Source organism: Sinocyclocheilus anshuiensis, unplaced genomic scaffold, assembly GCF_001515605.1.
Source record: "Sinocyclocheilus anshuiensis isolate Anshui unplaced genomic scaffold, SAMN03320099.WGS_v1.1 scaffold555, whole genome shotgun sequence".
Taxonomy (NCBI): domain Eukaryota; kingdom Metazoa; phylum Chordata; class Actinopteri; order Cypriniformes; family Cyprinidae; genus Sinocyclocheilus; species Sinocyclocheilus anshuiensis.
Genome location: NW_015552571.1, coordinates 358,963 through 377,850, shown reverse-complemented (window position 1 = coordinate 377,850; position 18,888 = coordinate 358,963). Strand labels below are relative to the sequence as shown.

At 35.8% G+C, this 18,888-nt stretch overlaps 1 protein-coding gene across 1 annotated transcript in view; it reads right to left on the bottom strand.

Moving 5' to 3' along the window:
- LOC107665065 (xenotropic and polytropic retrovirus receptor 1 homolog) overlaps positions 1–18,888 on the bottom strand; it is an 81,142-nt gene that overhangs the window by 1,704 nt on the left and 60,550 nt on the right. The window contains exons 4-14 of the mRNA XM_016455814.1: positions 15,708–15,928; positions 15,057–15,206; positions 14,780–14,863; positions 13,623–13,704; positions 13,260–13,447; positions 12,451–12,630; positions 8,796–8,964; positions 7,705–7,899; positions 2,075–2,241; positions 1,626–1,765; positions 1,064–1,285 (exon numbers count right to left, since the gene is read on the bottom strand). Of these exons, the coding sequence (XP_016311300.1) occupies positions 1,064–1,285; positions 1,626–1,765; positions 2,075–2,241; positions 7,705–7,899; positions 8,796–8,964; positions 12,451–12,630; positions 13,260–13,447; positions 13,623–13,704; positions 14,780–14,863; positions 15,057–15,206; positions 15,708–15,928 (1,798 nt within the window). The remainder of the gene's footprint in view (positions 1–1,063; positions 1,286–1,625; positions 1,766–2,074; positions 2,242–7,704; positions 7,900–8,795; positions 8,965–12,450; positions 12,631–13,259; positions 13,448–13,622; positions 13,705–14,779; positions 14,864–15,056; positions 15,207–15,707; positions 15,929–18,888) is intronic.

Sequence of the window (18,888 nt, the reverse complement as noted above, 5' to 3'; positions counted from 1 at the left end):
AAAACACACATGTATATTAATAATATGCCACTTACCGACCTCAGATGTTTGGAGTCAGTAAGATTTTGGTTTTGCAAAAATGTCATATCAAATAAATATCGTTCTTTTGAACTTTCAGGGAAAAAAGGGTTAATGGTCATGGTTTCCACGAAAATATTAAGCAGCACAACTGTTTTAAACATTGATAAAAATAAGAAATGTTTCTTCAGCACAAATCAGCATATTAGAATTATATGGTAGCTATTATATAGTAGATCCGTTATTTACACCATAAAAAAAAGTGTTTGCGTTTTAGTTTTAGTTTTGTTTTGTTTTTTGGTGTGTGTGTGTGTGTGTGTGTGTAAAACCTAATGAATTTAAATAGGTTTGGTGATGTTAAATATTATTTTTAACTTGAATAAAATCAGTTAGTTTTATATATATATTTTTAATGGCCTTTTTATGCCTTTATTGTGAGAGGACAGTAGAAAGCTGACAGGAAAGCACTGGGAGGAGAGAAGGGAGCAGGATCAGCAAAGGACCTCGAGGCGGGATTCAAACTCAGGTCGCCATGAGCGCAGTTGCGCTACATGTCGACACACTAACCACAAGGCTATGGGCACCGACTAGTTTTATATTTTTAACATTTTTCTCAGTGCATTGGATTATTGGTGATGTTAAATAATACTTTTTAACTTGAATAAAATCAATTAGTTTTAAATTTGTAACTTTTTTCAGTTACTTGGATTATTGATGTTAAATAATATTTTTTTAACTTGAATAAAAAATGATTTTATTTAAAAAAAATTTTTTAGTGAATTGGATCTTGGTGAAGTTAAATAATATTTTTTTAACTTGAATAAAATCAATTAGTTTTTTATTGGATTATTGGATTTATTGGATCACTTGTTTGTTAATGAGTTGTTTATGAAGGTTTTTTAAGTCTTATCAGTAATTTCACTGAATATGAATTGTATACAGGTGTACTAAACAAAGCTGCCTACTTATAACTCTATGAAATATGTATGATATATACAATATAAAAATAAAAATATTAAAAAATCTATAAATACAAATCTCTTACTGTGAGGATAGCAGGGGTCGTCGTAAGGACAGGCTGTAGCTCCGTTTCCAGCTCTTTTTACCCTGTCTGTTCCGAACTCCATCCTCCTGGTCCATCATCTGCTCCAGCAGCGTCTGGTCATCATCGTTTAGAGGAGCCACTGAGATGTCCCGCACCGCTCGGAACTCACCGCAGTTATTCAGGTGCTCATTCTCAAGACGGAAGAAGTTCCACACGAAACGTCTACAGGGAGAGAAACAAAATTCAAAAGATTAAGAGAGAATGTTTTACAACAAGGTTTCCAAAAATGGGCTTTGTGAGGGAACTGGAGGGGGTTTGTGAATTCATGAAAAACGAATAATTACTTAAATCAGAAAAATGTCAAAAAAAACAAACAAAAAAAAACATTTTGTTTCTTTACCGGCATGTCATGTGACCATTAACCACCAATAGAGAACCAAGAATGTGAATGTGTAGTTAAATTATTGAAATAGTAACTTAAAATCTGAGGGGTTACTTTTTAGCTCAAAGGGATTCAGCTGATGAAAATTTTGGGAATCCTTGTTTTACACAATCATCTCACCTAAACACTTCCAGAGGAGCTAAAATGGTGACCACGATGTCCTCGATGGAAGGAATGGCAGTCATGGAAGTCAGAGAGATCTGCAGTGTCCAGGCGAAGCGCAGGATCACATCTTCTATAATGGCACAGTAGTAGTAGGCCTAAAAGGAAGAGGAAGTGACATCATGACAACTGGTGGTAACAGATAAATATCCCTGCTGAAAATGAAAACATCTTAAACCAACCTAAGCTGGTCTGCTGGGCTCCAACTGGTTTTGGGCACCAACTAAACCAGCTTAAGAGCAGCAAACCAACTGATTAGCAGGATTATTTTGCTTTGCTCCTCGGAAGGGTTGAACCTACAACATTGTGCTCACCAGAGCAGATTTTTGACCATTGCGCAACACATTTATGTTTTGACATTCTATATGGTGCAATAAGATGGTATATTATTTTCTGCCATATCTTACTTTATGTGGGTAAACGATCTCCTCTCTCAGGAAGGTATTCTCGCCTGCATTGCGGTCAAAAAGACCCCAGTCCATCCTTAGGTCCCAGATCAGTGTGTAGAGTGAACTGACAACTGAAGACAGGATCAGCATGTAGAAAAACACCTCAGCATCGGCGTGTATCTGATCTGAAACAGAGGAAGTGAATTTGATATTACCACTATGTCCACTAGAGGGAGACGGTTTCCCATCCATCCATCTACACTTCGAACAAACATCAGTTGGATTCTGGATACTACATGTTTTGTTTTTGTTTGAGACCACTGTTTGCAGTACTAATGCCATTGTGTCTGTGGTTATTCATCCAGGTCACTGAAAGGTCATTCAATCTCAAATGACCATGTAATATAATAAGGTGTTTATATTATTAAAACAATGATACAATGACTAAAATGCTTTGACGCACCTTTAATTAAAGTTACAAGAACAATAAAAATATTTTTATATAAACTCAAATCTAGTGAACAAGTGAACACTATTTTCACTCTCTGCTGCATATGCATATAAAAATGCAGTTTCTTGCAAACTGAAATCAGCATATTAGAATGATTTCTAAAGGATCATGTGACACTGAAGACTGTAATTATGATGCTAAAAATCCAGCTTTGCCATTACATGAATAAATTACATTGAAATATATATTAAAATAGAAAACAGTTCTTTTAAACTGCTTTAAAATATTGTTACTGCATTTCTGATCAGATAGATGTGACAATATACTGTATATTGTGGTGACAGTATATTTTGGATCATATAAATGAAACCTTGGTGAGCATAGAAGACTATCTTTCAAAAACATCAAAAAAATCTTACGAACCTTCTGAACAACAGTGTATATCCAGATATATTTACATTACTCTTTCACAAAATTATTACATTGCATCTAGTTCTTAATATTCTAACTCCTTATTCCTTATTCTCATTTATAACAAATATATAAAAAGAACTACATGTAATATGATCAGCAGCTATTTTTGCTGCAACTAAGACCAATATTACCAATAATACATCCCTTAAACATAAATAACCCAGAAGTAGCTGCGTATAATCTGTTGAAAGGCAGAGGATAAATGCTGTATGGGAAAAGGAATTAGCAGCTAGTATTGATGATGAGGCATGGGAGAACATATGGAACCATGCCAGAAGATATCCATTTTGCACAAGGGCAATACAATACAAAAACAGAGTAGGCAGAGCTGAAATATAAGAGTAAGAGGCATCCTGCAGTACAATATTAGAGCATCAGCTTAAGTTAATAGGGGGCGAGACATTTATCAGATAGTGGAACAGTGCAGGTCTCAGGTCAGTGAATGGTTAAATCTCTCAGGCCTCAGACAGCAGACGGGGCTGAATCTGGAACAGGCCCATCAGTCTTAATAAAGCCTTTCACACGCTGCCATCCAGGCGCCAGGAAACACATTTTTCGCCAGAACACATAATAGCCCTGTCCATCCTATTTCAGCTCTGATCTACAAGTGCTCATGTTCAATATTGTGTCCTGAGATTACCCGAAAATCCAGATGTTCACCCCATAAGACCCTTTAAGAGTGCAATGCTGGTCTAATCTCTTCACACAGGCCACAAGCAATCTGGAGAAGCTTGGGCTGATTTTCAGTCTTTTGTTTCACACTTTACAATGAAAGATATTTCTATATTTAATACACATGACAGAGCATTTATACTGCACTTTGACAAAACCTTTTGCTCAACCTTACCAAAACTAGATCACCTACAAAAACTAAGGCATTTACCTTTAAAAGTCTTAAAGGTACAGGAGCAAAAATAGCTCGAGTAATTCAGAGGTCAGAAAGAGGCTGGAAAATGGTCATGAAACACTAAAAAATATTTTTAGGGTGATTGAAACCTTGACTAATATTTTTTGACAAATAAAATACTATGAAAGTAAACTTTGTTGATTATCTATACCGTTCTAATGCTTGGAGTCAGTAGTCAGTAATATATATACACATTCATTCATTCATCAATGGCACATTAAATTGATCAAAACTGGCAAAGACTTGTGACAAAAAAAACCTATTTTAAATAAATGCTGTTTTGTTTCTGAAAAAAAAAAAAAGTATGGTGGCCCCTACAAAAATATTAAGCAGCACAACCGTTATTATGAATATTCAAATATAAAGGTTAAAAGTTACAGTTTAAACGGCAGTGTTTCACTTGGTGTTTACTGTATTTATACTGTATTTGTTTCACATGATTTTTACTGTATTTTTGATCAAATAAATGCAGCCATTGTGAGCATAAAAGACTCTTACCGACCCCTAATTTTTGAACAGTAATGTTCATGAAAGTATTTGGCCCATTATATTTTTCCTTTCAATAAGACAATTGGATATATATCAGATGGATATGCAAATTATGGTCAAATTGAGCTCAACAGCATTCACCAATAACTGTGCAAGTTAGGCCAATAAACAGAAGTGTTAGTTCCTTATTGTATCAATTCCAAACTCCTTGTCAACTGATAATACAGATTTCTGTTTTCAATTATTCAGTGAATTTTAATCAAATATTCGATCTCATTTGTCATCATTATATGTAAATACAGGCCATCTGCCACCCTACTCTTTAGATATCAGCTGCGGCCATTAAAAAACCCATATCGGTCGACCGCTACTGGTCACACTGAACTTTGGGTTAATCTCATTAATACAATGGCAGATTTATGTAAACATGAACCACGATGACCCAAATCCATTTCCCAGAGGACCACAAATACCTTTCAACATCCCTCCGAGTGCTCGGACACACAATAAATTGTTTTCATCCTATCAACACTGACAGCTTTTAGGTGTCTTTGGTAATAGAGTACAGAATGGGGAATAGAATGTGTCAATCTCTGCACCTGACCACATGATGGCTACATGACAAAAGAAAAAAAAAACAAATGAATAGAATAAATAGAGCATCATTGAATTTAAGCCCAGGTATGGAAAAAAAATTCCAAACCAATACTGACCATGTATGTTAACTGATTAATCTGTACTAAACTGTAATATTTATGCACATGCTGGGGGTTAACATTACAACGGTGAAGTTTAAAATCAAGCTGTGCTATGTGACTACATAGTCAATCATTCCTGCATTCTCCATCTGGACAATATGTATTCCTGGGTACATGTGGTCCGCGTGAAACAGTTTAAACCTGACTAACGCAGCCATCAGAGCAGGTAAACACCTGTCCATGTACAAATCTCTATAGCTCTCCTCTAAAATGCTTGTTTTGATCAAAGATCCAGGTCTGATACAGAGTGAGAGAGAAAAAAAATCCAATCATATTTCAGTGCTTCAAAGCTTCATCATTATTCTAGCAATACTCACACTCACACTGTTCTGTCTCGCCACAGGCAGGCAATTACAGCTCAACCTCCTCTGGATAGTCCATTTTGCTTCATTTTCTCTTTTCTTTTTCATTCTCTCGCTTCATATTTTCTCTCCCCTGTAATCGTTTCTTAGTGTTCACATAGCATCTTCTGTTTGCATTTTGCTCTGTCTTGTTGGATGTCATTGAGTTCTTCAGCTGAGCTTAAGCTCAAATCGACATTTCTCATTAACATTTAAATGAAATCTTTGAGGATATGGACTCTCTACCATTTCTACAATCACTTCTACAATGAAATAGAGCACTAAACATGAAAGCAGGTGTAATGGGGTTATTGACGGATAAGAACCACTTACCAATGCAAAACTTGCAGTCATAATGCCAGGGTGCAGGGTGAGTAACACATTAAACTTCAATAATTAAAGTTCACAAAGACTTACAAATCATTGGGACTGAACCTACAACCTTTAGGTTGCAAATCTAGATTTTAACCATTAAGCCAACTCTACACATGAGAAAACAGTAATGCTTTTCATCTCTACCACTATTCTCAATCCCACACACCTGTTTGGCTCATGACTATGTTAATTTAAACATTACTTATGCTCAGACATGTTGCATTCTTTTGGGATTCGCTTACATGGAAACTAAAATAAATTGAATCCACAGACTCATTTATCTGGGCAGCTTACTAGAGCGAACATCAGTTTCAATCAGGGCACAAATGATGGTGATTTCTGATGAATTCATATATCAAACAGGCTCTCTGCCAGGAACAGGCTCTCTGCCTCGAGCGGATCCTAATGAATGCATCAAATGCGTGGCAAGGTTGCCATGTTGGGTTAAATGCGGCCTCTTTTAGACATATGAGGCAGATGCTCTGGGCTGCGGTCCAGACTTCATCTATATCACTGATACAGAGATGTTTCTAATACACACGTAAGTTTAGAGCAAAATGCACCGATGCTTGATATTTAAACACAGACATTTAAGGGAAAAAAACTGAAACGACCATGTGTGCATATAAATAATGAAATGGATGAAACGGTTTAGCCGAGTGCTTTGAGATCGATTTGGGCTGAAGTTGTCTTTCTGAAGAGATACGGGCAGGCATGGAGGCTGACTGTTTGATAAGAGAGTGAGACAGACAGAGAAAGACATGTTTGAGCAGCAGTCTTTGCACTTCAGATGGATTTCAGTGGCAGAATAATCAGATGGTAATTGTAGATAGACACGTGGGATATGTCTGGAATCTTAATGGCATGCTTTTAAACTCTTTAAGAGTTCATATGAACCGAACGTAGGATAATTACTGTGATCGAATCATGCATAATGTGGTGTTTGGCGACAAATTAGTTTTTATAAAGCAGGCAGGTCTTTTTTAAATGCATAAATGCAGTTCCAACCTGTTTCCTACAGCTCTTATTAGGTTATAAAAATGTCCCAGTCTTTGTGCAATTCATCTCTAACATAAAACTTAGATGCTTGCTGTTTATGTTGCTATATAAACCAAGTCTCTAACAGACAAGGACAGGCTCAGGGTCATTTTTTTCTTTCTCTGCTTTTCTCAAAACATGCTTTTGTTGCCCATTCATCTGTATCTGTAGGCAAACAATGGCACCCAGGTGCTCTCTTTGTACTGAACATTTTACATCAGTCAGTGCTAGATTATAACAGCAATTTTCACAGAACAGTAAAACAACATATTCATTATATTAATGCAAACAAGCTTTAACCAGATTCCATCAAGACAAAACTTCTAGAGCTTCTTTAATCTTCTTTAAAGGGATAGTTCACACACAAATGAAAATTCTGTCATTAATTACTCACTCTCATGTCTTTCCAAACCCGTATTACCTTTGTTCATCTTCGGAACACACATTAAGGTATTTTTGATGAAATCCGAGAGCTTTCTGATCCTGCATAGACAGCAATGGAACTGACACGTTCAAGGCCCAGAAAGGTAGTAAGGACATTGTTAAAATAGTCCATGTGACATCAGTGGTTCAACCACAATTTTATAATGCATTACTTTTAAAAGTAACTTTCCCCAACACTGGTAATTAATGATAGAATTTTCATTATTTGGGTGAACTATACCTTTAAACTACATTCACCAAACTTGGCACAGACTGTTCATACTGTTGTTTGTCAAGCTGATCATAACAATTGTAACATGCTTTAATAAGTGAATGTACTGGTTACATGATTACGTAATATTTGTAATTAATTTCAGTTTGTTTGTTCTTACCTTTATGAGTTCTGTAGAGGGCCGCAAATGTGACCACAAAGAAGGTGGTGGAGTATTTCCCAGCATTCACCAGGTGAGGGAAGGCCCTCCTGGTGTCACGGTAACGTCGCAGACACTGAACAAACCGCAGCCAGGCAGGCAGACAGTGGATGATGGCCCGAACTCCATAAGAATAGCTGTTACACCTTTCATCACCTTATGTAGGAGGAGATAATTATGAATGCACATTGATATTTCCAAGACTGTACTCTCAATATTGTAGTAATGTTAAAGCATATACAAACATAAAACCATAATTTTTATATGTATTTCTACAAATTAAATGATGATTATAAAATAGCAATTAACAATTAGGATTTTGTCTTGAAATCTTATGCATTTAGTTTTGATAACCTGAAATATATTTTCATATATACAAAAACATTTAAATACAGAAATTAAAAATGTTGTCAAAATTGCAAGAAAGCCAGAAAATGTGTGTTTGTGAATTTATAACGGTCACAGAGATATATTATCTTTTTCAAAAATTACATTGAAATGATATAATACTACTACTAATAATACATTAATACAAAATATTTGTATAAAATATTTTACAAAAATATAAAAGTATAAACTTCATTAAGAAAAAAATTAAGAAATAATTTTCCAAATATTTTGGGCCTATTCATCATATTTGGAAGTAAATATCTGAACTACTAATACTTGACCAGACCGTACTGTTGAGCTCTGTTGCTCACATTCTCTTACTCTCTCTTCGTCTTGCTCACGCACTTTCCCTCCTCTTCTTTCTCAGTATTTTCCTATATTCCTGAGTTGGTGTGACATATTTCTGCACCATTACACAGCCGCTGATGTTCTGAATTTCCTGGTCCATTTCACATGATAAACTCCACTGAACCTGAAGAACTCCTGTCTATGTTGACACTGCCAGTACAATCTTAATTCATGTGCAAGAGCAACTAATCATAACCGGCCATTCATCTACCATTACATCGAATGCTGAAATTAGGATGGTTCAACATGAATGGCTCAGTCAGTCAAAACTTGAATCAGCACAATACAGGATGGCTTCGTTCTGAATCAATTACCATATGTGGAGGGCAGTAAGCCGCTGCGATCTCCCCACTGCAGCTCCATGCTGTAGTAACAGACCAGATACTCCAGATCCGACAGAACAATGACCAGAGAATTGAGTTGATCTGCCAGCCAGAAGTCTGCAAACTCCACACGGTGGAATGGGGCGGTGAAGACACGGAACTACAAACACAGAAAATATGAAGTTTAAATATTTATACTGTATACAGTGCTTAAGGTAATCACTGAGGACAATAATAAACAGGAGAAATCATCACAAGTGTTTTTTTCTCTTAAAATGAGGTTATGTATAACAGCTTATCCCTGAGGCAGAGTGAACTTTATGAGAGCGAAAAATCTTAATGAGAACTCAGCTGGCTGAAAGCAAATCAATGGGGTTTTTATTAGCTGGTCATCTGCAATAAGTGTATAAGTGTATAACTTATACTGTGTATAAGTAATGATGGGGTTGGATGTGTTGCAATCCAATTAATCTAGCAAACTGTGTATCATGTTTGTCACATGACCATATATATATATATACTGTATACACAGCTGCCAGTGATTGAGTAATGCACATGAGAAAAGTAATACTAACCATTTTTAATGCTAAAAAACATTTTAAAATAGGTTTTATGCCATGTTGAATTAAGTTATTTGGATATAGATCATGAATTATTGAATGAAGTATTTTTTCCAATGTGTGACTTCAGGGTAAACAGTACCAGCAGCTTTGCCTTCAAATGTAGAAAATATTATTAATAATATTAATAATTTCAATACTAAAAGGTTGAAAAATTAAAAAGTACGAAATTAAATTGTACCTCTCTCAGCCTTCAGGCTACTGCTGACATTTCCCAGCGACACAGTTTTGCACTACACCGATCTATGCCATCATACTCTTGAGGTTCAAATGCCAGTGAAAATCAATTTCTCCCTACACAAACCCTGATCAGTTCTTTTTACCTGATGAAACAGGTGAATGCGGTCCACAAAAATGCTTTTAAACATACAGGTCTAAACGTAAGGTACATTTCAAGGTTACAGCTGCATGTGCGATGCACAGCTTGAGTGTGACAGCACGTTTGAGCTCTGGGAGGAAAGCCACCCACTGTTTGGCCATCAGTACGTGTCGGTTTTAATCTACAGGAAGTGTGTGTGTGTCTGCGTGTGCTCCAAGGAATAAGGCTCCAGTCTAGGTCAATTAGATGTGGGGAGGGCAGTGAGACAGAGGCAGGCGGCTGCTGATGGCTCCATCCCAATAATGATTGCACAGGCACAGTCTTCACATCCGCAGAGATAGAGCTGCAATCTATTTTCCCTCACCTCACACAGAGACACACACATAATCACACATATGTACGCGCAAAGACCTCACTGAAACACTCTGTACACACAGTTTGGGGTCAGTAATATATTTTTTGAAAGAAAGAAATTATTTTATTCAGCAAGGATCATTAAACTGGAAAAAAGTGAGAGTAAAGACCTTTATGATGTCACAAAAGATCTATTTTCAAAGAACAGGGTATATACAGGAATCATGGAGTTAAATTTAATACCTTTTAAGGCCTTTTTTAAGACTCTTTCCATACATTTTAAGACCTCATCGCCACTCCAAGTTTTAACCGGTTACATCGGCGACACTTTAACTTACATTTACTATACTGATTGTAAAATAGCACAACTAAACAGACTTACTTTGTGATAACTCCTTATCAATACAACATAATTCAGAAGTGGGGAACGAAGCACAAGATAATTAATTGAGTCACTAACCAATGCAACCCAAGAAACAAGAATCAGACCAATAAACAAAACAACTGACAAAACTTATTGAGGAGGGAAAATAAAGCTCTCCGAGCTAACGGGGCAATGAGTTCACACAGTATATTCAAAAGATGTATTTATCACATCAGCTCAAACCATAGCTGTTTTGTGGAACACTTCTCATGACAAACACCTGACTGATCAGACAGTTTACCTGTGATAACGGAGTGCTTGATTTGATGCAGACTTGACAGAGTGTCAGTACTGCACCTGATCAAGTCTGAATGATCATGGAAGGTAAAATAATGATCACAACTATTACATCATTTTAATTGTGCATCCCAAGCCCATGCCAGTAAAAAAAAAAAAAAAACAGCCCAAAGTAGCGCAATTACCATGTCCCAAATCTAAAAATGTAATTTCCATCCCTAAAATACATCGGATCCCGAGCTCATTGACAAATATCTTTTATCGTAAGATGTGCTCCCTTTACACAGTAAGCGCGCGATCGCGAAATCGAGAGTGAAAGTGAACTACGACTGCAAGTGCTCATTCAAAAGGGATTTAAATACCCCACATATATATAGCGGCGCCCTGATACACGAAAATTATATACTGTACAATATTAGAATGTTTGCGGGAGCGGACACAAAAATCGCGGGAGCGGATGGGAGCGTGCGGTAATGGTCAGAAATTCAGTGAGAGCGGGATCAACAAGCCCCACGCTATCACGCAGCAGCGCAGTCAGTCAGTGAGCGCCGTAACAGATGACGTCAAATCTTGCGGGATTTCATAAATAAATTACACAGAACCCCACTATTCGACAAATATACATAATGAAAAGATGATACAAAATGTAATACCTTGGAAAATGGCATTTAAGACTTTTAATACTTTTTAAGGGCCTTCATTTTCTCTAAATTTATTTATCAACTTTTAATACTTTTTAAGACCCCGCCGACACCCTGAAGAAATGCTGTTATTTAGAACTTTCTATTCATCAAAGAATCTTGAAAATAATGTAATACGGTTTCTGCAAAGAAAATAAATAAATAAATGAAAAAAAAAGCAGCACAGCTGTTTTCAAGACTAAAAAAATAAGAAATGTTTCTTGAGTACCAAATCAGCATATTAGAATTATTTCTGAAGGACACTGAAGACTGGAGTAATGACTGCTGAAAATTCAGCTTTGCCATCACAGAAATAAATTACATTTTCATTTATATTAAAAGAGAAAACAGTTATTTTAAATTGTAATAGTATTTCACAATATTTTACTGCAGTTTTGATCAGATAAATGCAGCCTTGGTGAGCATACGAGAAAAAAATATTTAAAAAAATCTTACAGACTCCAGACTTTTGAACCGTAGTGTACATGCACACAATATCTTTTTTCACACAGGCCAAGGGGAAAACAATTGTTCCTACTATAAAACTAATAGAAACAGACAGAGAAGATGAAATGCATGAGGCTGTTTGTGCACTGAAATGAGCCAATTAGATCTTAGCTAATTTAACTGAATTTGTTAGAAATGTGTTTGAACAGGTGGTTTTGCTATTAGCAGAGTAATTCCAGTGAAAACATTAACATTTTATCGTCTTAAACAAGACAGGATATGAAGATTGCAAATTCTGTTTATAACCCACTTTACATGTAATCTGACACATTTCTAAGTTAAACAGGATATTTAATGAGAAGAAATTGGGACTTTTTAAATCCATCTGAAACTGATTGGATCATAAAATACGGGTGTTGCATATCTGCATGGAGCCAATTAACAGCATGCAATAGCCAATGCCGCCCACATTATGTTGGCGTAAAAGGTTTTTCACTATTTATCATACATTTTTTGTGGCTATAGAAGCTGTATGTTTATAAAATGTAATGGTTTTGTCTCTCACCAGAAGTTTGATGAGCCAGAAACGGGATTTGTAGTAGGCAGTTTTGAAGGGGTTGATGAGGAAGAGCACCATGAAGCCGTAGAGGATTAGGGGGTTCGCCTGCATAGGGAGCCAAGTGTAGTCCGCAAACAGACAGGATAGGATGCTGAGACACCACAACACCCCCAAAAACCCAGCAATCTACAGCAAGAGAAAGGGAAAAAAGACCAAATTGAACATCCAGATGCATTATAATTCTTTCATATTTTCAAAACCTGGAAAGTTTTCCCTTCCCTTTTTCCCTTTCCTAATATTTTATCTGTCAGAATACAATGTCCTTATAGCTATACAATAGTTCAAAAGGTTTGGCACAGAAAGATTTATTTATTTATTTTTTAGAAATTGAAGTTTTATTTAGCAAGGATGCATTAAATAGATCAAAACTGGCAGTAAAACATTTATAATGCTACAAAAGATTTCCATTTTTAAAAATTTCTGTTCTTGTGAACTTTCTATTCATCAATGAATTCTGAAAAAAGATATATCAGTTTTAACATAACATATTGAGCAGCACAAATGATTTTTGAAGGATCATGTGACAATGACCGTTGAAAATTCAGTTTTGCATCACAGAAATAAATTCCATTAAAATAGAAAACTGTTTTTTTAAATTATAATAATATTTCACAATACTACTGTTTTTACTGGATTTTTCATTAAATAAATGCAGCCGTTATAAGTTAAAAAACAAACCAACAAAAAATCTAACAGACCCCAAACTTTTAAAAGGCAGCTTCCTGTAAATTTCCCTTCAACATTAAGTGTCTCACCTCAAACAGATGTTGATGTGAAAGATTGTTTCGAGGATTCAGCTCAAAGATCAGCACATGATTGACACCCGCCTGCCTCCAGCCATAAGTGTTAATCCCCAAGAGGAAGAGAAACTGAATCAACAGGAAACCACCACGGTAGATGCGTACCAGTGGCCAGATGTTCTGATTACGAATGAAAAAAGCACCTGAGAGGGAAGGATCAGTCAAACAGTTGGATTATCAACAAGGCTGTATAAATTACTGAACTGTTCTATCATAAATGAGTGGCATATCAGCAGAAATGCTGGAATTTATACATTATGAAATGTGTGTAGCAAGATGCACATGGACTAAGTGTGAAACAAGGTTAAAAAACTGTACCAGTAAGGACAAAGGCGACAGCCAGGACAATGAAGACCCCACAATACAGTCCCACACGAAAGGTGGTCCAGGCAGGTGCAGGCTGAGAAAAAGCACATTTAAATCACTGCAGTTGTTATTCTACAATATTCACCCTTCATTATTCAGGAAAACAAACAAAACGCATTTCAGTGTAACTTTTCTATTACAATACACAACTATACTGAATAAAATGGATTTGCATTAGCATTTGCACATGGGTAATCGTTAAAAAAAATGGCTATTTTAAGTCACTACAACTTAACATTTCAAGTTCAGTCATTAGATTTAATTAGAATAGTTAAGGAGATGCCTTCAACAAAAACAAGCCTGTTGATTTTGTTTAGTGCTGTCAAACGATTAATCGCATCCAAAATAAAAGTTTTTGTTTACATAATATATGAGTGTGTACTGTGTATATTTATTATGTATATATAAATACAAACACATGCATGTATATATTTAAGAAAAATATGCTGTTTATATATTAAATATATTTATATATAATATAAAATATAACTGTATAAATGTATATACATGTAAATATTTTCAAAATATATAATGTATGTGTGTTTATACATTTATATATACATAATAAATAAACACAGTACACATACATATAGTATGTAAGCAAAAACGTTTATTTTGGATGCGATTAATCGCGATTAATCGTTTGACAGCACAATTTTTTTTATATTTGTGTTATCCAAAGGACAGAGAGACACATACATTCTCTCTATTAAAGGTAAAAGGTATTGTACATGATGTTCCAAGCACAGGTGTATCTCTCCACCCACCCTGCCTTTTACATTTTGTAGTTCCTGAGTACTTCATGAGTACTTCAAAAGTACTGCATAAAAAAAACACTGCAGATATTTTTCACATGTTTTTCATTGGCTGTTTGCTATTATGTTATTCTTCTGCTAACATACTTGTTGCTTTCCATGTGGGTTTTGCTTTAGTATTTTGTATTTATCACTAAAATAATCATAAAAACAAACTACATGCACTTTATTGAAAGTCACTTTGGTATATAAAATAACTTTGATTCTACCAATTATAAATGTTAATTAACACAATTGCTGCATGCGTGTATGTGTGTGTGTGCATCTGCATGTACTATCAGAGTTTTTTCTCACCTGTGCTGCTCCAAGAGGTGGAACTCTCAGTCTCTTCATGGCCTTCTGACGGTCACCTCCTTCCAGCTCTGTGGTCACCAGAGCCTGGGCACACAAGGGTCAAAGGTCAGACACCATTCTCTAGTTTAGTCATTTCTGCCCTGAATTCCACTTCATTCTAATGTGCTCTAGGGTTTTAAGCATCATTTATCAGTTTCAGCAGCTACTAACACCAATTCAATTAGATCATGATACGAGCAGGAAGTCAGAAGTCCAAACGTGGAGCCAGGCAGTCTACCTCAGTCTCAGAGATGAGCTGTGTGATCTTCTTACAGGTGTAGAATGGAGCCACCTCCACGTGAGCCACACGCCAATCAGCTCCACGCTGTGTGTCCAGAATCTTGTCATGTTTCTTCAGAATCTTACGGAATCCAGTGAAGTTCAGATTCTGTATGTGATTAGGGTAAATTTAGTATATGAAATTAAGAATTCAGATCTAAAACAAGAAAGTGTAATTCTCTAGTTCTTCATGTTAAGACACATCTACCCAGTCCTTATTATTGCTATTTAGAATAATGAAATAAAATAATTAGACATTTTAGAAAAAAACTCATGCAATAAAATACATAACATGTATAGTGTTCACATGTATAGTGGATGCCTGTTGACTGCTTTTTCTTTACTATCCAGTCTAACTCATCCATTTAAATGTAAAAATCAATATTTAGCTATGAAACATATTTCAAGAATTTGAACATCAATATTTAGATCAGGGCTCTTTAACGGAAACTGGTCTGTGAATTGATGAAAAGCTAATTATTAATTAAATAGTCAAACAAGCACAGAAAAAAAAAGAAACCAGATAGGTCAAGAAACCCAAGAGGGAGTCAGGACAACATTCAAAAGAGAAGACAAACAACAAAAACAAAAACCATGACAAATATCAGACCTGGTAATTCTGCAGGAGGATGAGGCTGAGGTAGAACTCGCTGAAGGCCAGCTGCAGGTCTTTGATGTTGCGATGTTTGTTGCGCTCTTTGTTGGACAAAGGCAACACTGTTTTGCGGCGACAGCGCAGCCCTGGAGCATTGCTCTCCCGCTGGGCATCCAGAGACGTCTGCAGCTCATTCTGCAAAGTTGCAAATCGGCGCTGTGCCTCAGCCAGTTTCTCTGTGAAGATCCAAAAAGAGAAGACAATATTAATAATTCAGTTTTATGGACAATTAGCATTTTACTTGATTTACGGCCCTTGAGAGAACACGGAAAACAAAAAGCCTGGTTGTACACCAGGATGGAAAACTTATATCTTAAATGTATTAAAAACTATCCGACTACATCTACTGAGAGACATTTATTTATTTATTTAGTCATTTAGCAGACGCTTTTAAATGAAAAAGTCAGTGAAAGTGATTTTGTGCCTCTTTGAGATGGCACAACAATACGCCGTTCACTTGCAGAATGCAAGCTTCTAGAGGGCACATAATTCTAAAGTAATGAATTTAGGTAAATGGGTGCAGAGCCAGTGGTGGTTTTGTAGGCAAATATTAATGCCTTGAATTTAATGCGAGCAGCTACTCGTAGCCAGTGCAAATTGATGAACAGAGGTGTGACAAGCGTTCTTTTCGGTTAAGAGGCTGGGTAATAGTGGCTGAATGCGATTCAAAGGAGCTGTTGATACTCAGAGATGGTATATAAAGACATAAAGCCTGCTTGGCTTACAACCCTGCAATGAAATGCACCAGAATCCATTTTGCATGACAAATAAATCCCTCATTCTACCCATCAACTGGAAAGTAAAGCAGACAGGTTTCCTGTTAGAGATGAGCCTCTTCCTGTAAGGGCGATATCTCAGACAGCATTATCCACGCTGGCCTGCATCCCAGTGCAGTTTGATGAACAGGACCCTGCTCACCCATCTCACTTTCAGAGGAAGGAAACGGGATATTATGTTCATCAGACATGTAAATACTAGGAGTCCTGCTGGCTTATGTGTTATAACCCCCAGTAAGGCACTGAGGAGTCCAAGATGAAAAAGGGAGTGAGGAAGAGAACTGCCACACTTTGTCCCCAAGGCATTGATTACACAATTGTCTCTACTAATGTGTTTTTCTCAGGGCAGTCTACTTCCAATATTTCACTACAGTAAACTATAGTATGAATGTAGTTTTTTTTAATGAATTTAAATTACAAAATATTTTTTTAAATGTATTTAGCTATATATTTAAATAAATGTTAATTTATTTTATATTTAAATTCATATTACATAGAAATGTATTTTTTATTTAATATTAATTCAATATATTGTTACCATACATTTATTTAATATTAGTTATTTTTAAAATAGTATTTATTATTATACATTTTCATATATATGAATGTAATATTTGGTCATTAAATGGTAAATGTTTTTACCATTTTTTATGTTTAGGAATAAATTCATAAACATAAGAAAATGCACACGTGGCAATTGTTTTTTTACAAATTCTTAAAGATGTTCGTCAGTTAGAAAAAGTATCTAGCTAACGAGTTTAAATAGCTTACAAGCAGAATTTGCAAACAAACAACAAAGAAAACCAAAAATTTAAGTTTGGACCGCATTAATAATGCAAATACATAAAAAGATAAGATGACAGAACATCAGTTTATTAAAGTTCAGAAAAATACTGGCTGTGAACAAAGATTTGATCTTATAAAAACAACATATCGAATGGACTGCACATCCTTGTTTTCTTTCATGTCAATGTAAATATAGTGTCCACTCAACTATAATAGTCTGACTAAGGTCTGTGCTTCTGCAGGCTGAACATGGCTAAGATGGTGCTAAGAATTTATGTGCTTAGCAGATCTCGTCCACTGGGACAAAGACTGCATGTACTCAAGGTTTAGAAGCTATGTTGTTAATTCAGGACCACTCAGGGGGGTGGCAGGGGTCTCTGCCGTAACACAGTCTGGGTCAACTAGACAGAATTAGTTATAGTGCACTAACAGCGGCTGCCATCCTAATATAGAATTCAGTTCTAAAGGCCATCATATATGATAACGCCTTGCATTTCACTAAATAAACCTTCAAATCTGACCTGTGCAAGGACGACATTATCTGCAGAGCTGAATAATTAAACTAATATTTATGTTTGAATATTGTTCCTTTTTTGTTTTATCTAACACTATTTTTGAGCAAATGAAACTTTATTTTGTCTTATTTTGTAACATCCATGTGTTCTTCCACAAGGGAAAATAAAAGTATGGGGTCAGAGATTTTTCCAGCTTAATGGACTTGCCAGCTTTCTTTGGCTGGGCAACTCGATTAGAGTTTATTTTGGTCTGTCTGTCAAACCTGCAGCACTGAGGGAGTGAATGATTTTCGGTGGCAACTGGAGTATAAAAAAACTAAACCTATTGATGCTTTCCTTTTATGTTAAATTATTAATGTACATCCGCTTCTTTGTTTCAGAATAAATGCTGATCCATTTGTCTCAGCTCATTCTGAGATTTTATTTAGAGGTAGAATTAGCTACTGTTATATTCTCAATGCAATGCAACAATACATCATTGTGCAAACAAAGCATTAATCTTATTCTTTAAAGGAACACTCCACTATTTTTGAAAATAGGCTCATTTTCAAACTCCCATAGAGTTAAGCCGATCTCCGGGTCTGGCGGTAGCACTTTTAGCTGTAGCTTAGCATAGATCATTGAATCAGATTTGACCGTTAGTATCTCACTCAAAAATGACCAAAGAGTTTCGATATTTTTCCTATTTAAAACTTGACTCTTCTGTAGTTACATCGTGTACTAAGACCGACGGAAAATGAAAAGTTGCAATTTTCTAAGCCGATATGGCTAGGAACTATACTATCATTCCAGCGTAATAATCAAGGAACTTTGCTGCCGTACCATGGGTGCAGTAGGCACAATGATATTATGCAGCGCCTGAAAATAGGCTTATTGGAAGTTACCTAGCTGGGGACTATTTTCAGGTGCTGCGTAATATCATTGCTATTAGTACACGATTTAACTACAGAAGAGTCAAGTTTTAAATAGGAAACATATCGAAACTCTTTGGTCATTTTTGAGCGAGATGCTAATGGTCTAATCAGATTCAATGATCTATGCTAAGCTACAGCTAAAAGT